Raw genomic sequence first — 6000 nt, 5'->3', positions numbered from 1 at the left:
TAACTATATTAAAACGAAACCATATTCAAGATGCATACTGAAATACACAGACAGCATCCGAATCTGCAGATAATGGGGCTGAGCAACGACCGAACTTCTGATGCTGCTCTCTTGCAAGTAACAAGATATTTCAGCGTTGTGTTTGTTTCTTAGGGTCAGCTAGCTGCTGCAGCACAGTTTCCGTTAGATCCCTTTGTCGTGATGGTTGTGGAGGTTGGGGGCTGGAGGGGGTGTTCTAACTTTCTTCAAATATTATTCTTGCTCGGATTGCAAGGTAATTTGACTCAGTTAATTTCTCTCAGATCATAAAGAAAAAAAAAAAAAACTTGATCACGTTTTTCAAATGCTCACGTTTGGTGCGCCTCAATCATCCCTCCCCGTGAAGATAGGTGGCGCGTGTTCCAGGGTCTCTCTGTGTAACAGAAAAGAAAAAGAAAAAAATGTCATTAGAAGAGGCGTGAACACGTCAGTCCGTCCCAGGTTGTTTCCTGGAGTGGCTGAAAGAGATCAGTCCTAACCTGCCCAGCAGGAATAACGGTCCTTCTTCCTACTCTTTCCAAGGCTTATTATCATTTTGCGAGGATCTTCATAATTCAACCTTTTTATTGCTTCGTGCTGTTTCTTCTGTTGAACTATTTTATAAGATACGGACAGCATTCCAGGTAGGTGTATTTTTACAGTCTTGTTTTTATTAAAGATAACAGTTTTATAAGGAATGTGTTGCATGTGTTACTATGCTTTTTTTGTTTGTTTTTCTTTTATATATGTCTTTTTCATAAAGTTTGTCTACCTGTTTGCACAGGTAAAAAGGTGCGCATGGTACAACAAAATAAAACGTCTTTTGGTTTACATTCAATGTTACTTTTACAATGCGAGTCATTATTTGTATTATTTTATTTTACAATGTCTGGATCTTGTTTGTGGCTAAATGGTTTTTATTATTATTATTATTATTATTATTATTATTATTATTATTATTACGATTAGCATTCGGTTATTTAAATCTGATGTTACAGCCTATACTTCATTTTGTCACTTTCCCTAATTTAAATGTTTGCTTTGTTTTACATGTATTTCTCAGTCATGCAGAAGCATGGTTCACATTTGCAAGTTTCATTTTTAGATGTCAAGAGTTAAGTTACTCGATCAAATACCGAATATAGAAGTGAGAGTGGTGACAACATTTTGTTTATGAATATTCTGTCAGTTTCGCTTAAAAATAACCAGTTTGTAGGAGTGTGAACGTTACCAAATAGATTATATACTGATGCATTCCAGCGATTACACCAGAGTTTGTGTTGTTTTTTGCTCTTGTTAGTGTTATATATTTTTGTTCGTGTTTGTTTGTTCTGACATGTGTCACGGTTATTGTTTTTTCTTCCTGAATAACATACTCCGAGACATATCGGTGTAGCCTACTTTTCCATATCTGTATGCCTGTAAATATGTCATCAGCTTCCTTTCTTTTTGATTCATCTTGTTGTCGTCTACGTTAAGATGTATACACATTGTCAACTTTTGTATGTTGCTGGGGCATCTTGTAGAAAGTGCTCGTTGGTTTTGCATTGTTCCACTACAACGTCGCATGTTGTGCTGAGATAAGAGCATGTCAAGGAATGTGCTATGTGTTAAATGTAATTAGTACTTTAATGGAATTATGAAAATTTGGCGTTGACATGAAAAAATGTAAATATACCTGTAGTGTTACATCGCATTCACCACAGCACCATGCAAATGTGCAATGCATATATCATGCATTCATTAAACATTCATTTCATTCCGCGCAGTAACCTATGCCCATACATTGATAACCAACATTAGATTCTAGAGTTCATAGGGGGTCGCATGTTTTTTGCTTGGAGGAAAAAGGGTTAAGTTTCAATATTTTACAGGTTACATCTGTTACATCTTTTTACTGCCATGTGTTTGTACTAATCCCCTAGCCAGAGCTTCCTAAAGCTGCTGTTGCATGTCCCTCTCAAACAGAGTCTCTCCTCATTTGCACAAATCCCCCAAAATTGACTAAATTGATTTTTTGTTTTACCTTAACATATTTCTAATTCACCCTTCAGTATAACCTTGAGTAGCATGTTTTTAAAGAACACTTAGTAAGGAGAAGAAAAAGTGATCCTCCCCTTTCAAATGGTTGTGTAGAAACTGTAGAAAAATAACACATGATATAGCCTAAATCAAAACAAACAAAACAGCAACAAACACATGATGTATATAATAAATGCAACCATATTCATTCTGAGCTCTTACGTGATCAAACTGTAAACCACCTGCTTTCACAGTCACACGTTTCACTTACTTTTGACGCTTCCTTTCTAATAAACAATTGGAGACGTAATGCAACATGTGCAGAACACGATCTATCTTATGTGCAGATTGGAAGAACCAAGACGCTATGTATTTAAATTACATACTGTAAAACATAGTGCAGTCCCCCATCGGCAGTCATCGTGAATTATGACTCATATTGAAGGTGTAATTCTGTGTCCCCCCCCCCCCCTTCTGTCTGTGCTCTCTGTCCTTATTTTTCATCTAATCACAATTTCAAGAAAGATCAAGTGAAGAAAGATACTAGAGAGACATCACCTACCATTTCTTAAAAAAACTGGACGTGATGTTTTGTGCCCATGAATTTTTTATTGTGAGTTAAATTTGGCGCCCTGTATTTAAATGGGATCTCCCAGTGCCCACATTGTTGCTGTGTGTTTGGTTGATAGATATTGAGCCTGCGTGCTGCTGATTCAGGAGTGGAGTCCATGCGAACTGCCATCTGATCCACTCTTATCAATGAAGCAGCAGATCATGGCGGATGGCCCCAGGTGTAAGAGGCGAAAGCAAGCCAACCCAAGAAGGAAAAACGGTAAGAAAAAAAACACCAAAAAAAAAAAAAAAAAACATATTTTAAATTTTTGTTAATAAAACATTCATTGGGTTACAGGACGTTTGCTCTGGCTGAGTGGATCGCTCGCCTGTTTTTGATTTTTACGTTGCAATAGGAGAGTTGAGGGCAGTCACAGAGAAAGTGTGTTTAAGGGCTCCCAATGTATCCATGACTGCTCTCATGTCATTTTGATAAACCATTAGTGATATTTCCCCCCCCCTAAGCAAGGTCTAATAAGACACCTGTGTAACTTAAAAGAAGTTTACATTATAGTTTCGAAAAAATTGAACTGTCAAGGCGGTGTTAAAACTAAGAGAATGGGAAGCTAGAAAGTTTCTAGTTTGGCTCTTTAAAGCATAACCGGTCTGTCTGGTAGTTTAATTCCCACTAGATAAAAGGAAAAAAAAACGTCGTATTGCCGGATGACTCATGTCACTGTAATTGGCTAGTTATTTTTATTGTTATTATTATTATTGTTTTATTATTATTTCTAAACTGAAATACATGTGGACCATTCTATATATGAATGATTTCTTGATAGTTTGTTTGCAGTCCGATAAGTACCGGACTGCGATCATTGATCCATTCCACCCAACACGGGTCATTCTTAATCACATCAGCTGGTTTTATTACGGGATCCGGCAATCATTAGCTACTGTCATTTCTGTTGTTGTTGTTGCGAATAGTCCTTCGTGTAGTTAAAGTTTGTGTTGCAGTCTGAGTCATAATAAGCACTGTGTTGCTAGTGTTTAGGCTACATTGTCGCTTATGTATTCCCTTTATCTGGTGCGGTTAAAAACAGTGATTCTTCAACGTATATTTACAATAGCCTATATGTTATATTTATAATAATGTTGTTATGGAACAGAATACAATCTAAGGACTGACAACTTTTGAAAACATAATGACTGGAGTGGACGGGTTTCTAACAGTCCAGATATCAAACATTATGAGTTAAAGGAAGAGCTGGAATAGTAATAAATCTTTAAAAGCGAAAAACTGTATTTTTAAAATGTTCTTTCTGTTTTCATTTCTGTTTTGTATAACGGTGGTGTTATGTGGTGGTGGAGTTGTTGAACCATATGTGGGAGTGACTGAGGAATTTTACAAAGAAACAGTTCGTTTGTGGGCTACAGATTTTCTCTTTGTGTCCTAGTAGTATCTACTGCTTGTTTAATGCTTAGGGAATATGTTTTGTCTTCCCCATTGCACTGTCTAAAGTATTACCTTTATCGATTATAACACATGTTTCTATTATAATTTAGTCGTTTACGCTATTACATTTGGTCACTGTCTGCGTTGGTCCTGGCTTTAGTGAATGGACCTCCTTTGATATGTGCTCTAAAAGACGGGAAAATTAAATGGCATATTTCCAGTCCCTGTCTTATGTTTTGCCTCTTTTCTTTATTAAATGCTGGATATTGATTTTTATAAAAATCAATGTCTGTAGTTGAGGGTCTTTTCTGCTTACAAGTAGCTAGAAGCACGTTGCTGATCCACTGAATAACAAAAGCTTTGAGTGAAGTCGCCTTTATTCTGTGCTGAACAATCGTCGGTATATACAAAAAAACACAATTCTGTCTAAAGAAAAGAAATGTACAATGTAGTACTTCCTGTTAGGCTACATATCATGTTTAAAATAATGTGTATGGGTTGGAAATATGTAGGACACACATATTATTCTTCGAATTTCTCACTGTCATATTTTTCAAGTTTATGGTTTAGATGTGCACAACACAAAGGTGTAGTTAGTCCATGAACTTCCCCTAAAAACATTTTTTGAAAATAAATACATAAATAAATAAATAAGCATTTAAAAAGTTGTTTCAGATATTAGTGAATCTTGTTTGTATATATGGTGTATTCATTGATTTTCTTAAATTATAGACCGGGTATACTTTTGATTTAATGCTCTTTATGGTTATTTTATATCGAACTACAACCATCCGGTTCAGAAACAGGTTCCGTTTTTCCCCCCATTTTTTCTCTTGTCATGCGATGTATCCAATAGCTTTTCCTTTGGGAATGGCCTGGATTTATCTGAGCTGAGTGGATTTTTCTTGTCCCCTGGATTCATGGAAAATACGTCGGAGCTGAGCGTGTGTCTCTGCTGATAACACTAAATATGATGATGCTTATCAGTGATACAGAAATTCCTTGAATTGAAAGAACATATGAAAAAAGAACGGAATAGATGGGACCAGGAAAGTGAACGTGAGGGAAGAAGAGAAACAAAACTGAATTGTGGCGAAGTTAACAGATTGTGGGGGAAAACCCTAGGGGGAGAAAATCAGAATAGCCAGGTCTGAAACAAAAGCTATCAAACTGAGGTAGTGTTGTACAGTACACACAACGATAAAAGCAAACACTCTTTTTACATTGTGTTTTGAGTGAAGAAAATGGTTAGACAAAAAAAAAAACGAATATGTTTTTAACAAAGAGCTAAACATATTGTAGAAATAAACAAGACTGGGACTTTGTCAGTTTCAAAGAGTTCAGTCAGATGATCTGGATCCGCCTGACTCACTTTGTAACTTTGTAACACTTTCACTGGAAAGAAAAAAAAAAGAACGCCCATTATTTCATGAAGCACGCTCCAAGGATTGTCTTTTCTTTTTTAAAATAGGATATTTACCCAATGTAGAAGAGGCTTTTTATACGTCTGTGGATTTTGTTTTCGTATGCTGCACTTACTGTTTGAAGGCAGCAAGACTCCTAGTACGGCTATGTTGCATGTCCTTAACTATATATCTATATTTGAGCTTTACCCATATTAAGAGTAGCCTATACACAATATATGATTAGGGCAGAATACCCAGGTCCAAAATAGATGGCAATTTATTTTCAGAAGACCAGACCTTAGTTTGAAATAAAACCGGGTTTGTTTATTTCATTACTCTAGAGTTTTCGCGTTAGTTTCGTTACAGCGCTGTGGATTTAAACAACTCTCGTTTAAGAAAGTCACTTACAGTTTGTTGATCAGTTTATGAAAATATTGTGTATTTTCAAAGGGGGGGGGGGGTCCTCCTTACAATTACTTTTCACACTTAACCCTTTTGACACCTGAGTGTAATTTGCTTTGTAAAATATGCTTATGCCTTAAACTA

The 6000-nt window shown here is 36.1% G+C and overlaps 1 protein-coding gene across 8 annotated transcripts in view; it reads left to right on the top strand.

Annotated features, from left to right (window-relative positions):
* The first annotated feature begins 235 nt into the window (after positions 1–235).
* The window catches only part of LOC117407441 (zinc finger E-box-binding homeobox 2-like), a 76435-nt gene continuing 70670 nt past the window's right edge, over positions 236–6000 (top strand). For 3 of the 8 annotated variants that reach the window (XM_059032368.1, XM_059032370.1, XM_059032369.1), the window contains exons 1-2: positions 239–662; positions 2730–2872. In XM_059032368.1, coding sequence (XP_058888351.1) covers positions 2822–2872 — 51 coding nt within the window. In that variant the 5' untranslated portion in view covers positions 239–662; positions 2730–2821. Of the gene's footprint in view, positions 663–2729; positions 2873–6000 lie in introns of all 8 variants that reach the window. The other 5 variants (XM_059032367.1, XM_059032366.1, XM_059032371.1 and 2 more) reach the window with 4 other exon arrangements.

The sequence above is a fragment of the Acipenser ruthenus genome, chromosome 10 (assembly GCF_902713425.1).
Source record: "Acipenser ruthenus chromosome 10, fAciRut3.2 maternal haplotype, whole genome shotgun sequence".
In the NCBI taxonomy this organism is placed as follows: Eukaryota; Metazoa; Chordata; class Actinopteri; order Acipenseriformes; family Acipenseridae; genus Acipenser; species Acipenser ruthenus.
The sequence above is the reverse complement of the archived record's forward strand: the minus strand, read 5'-3'. Positions and strand labels throughout refer to the sequence as shown.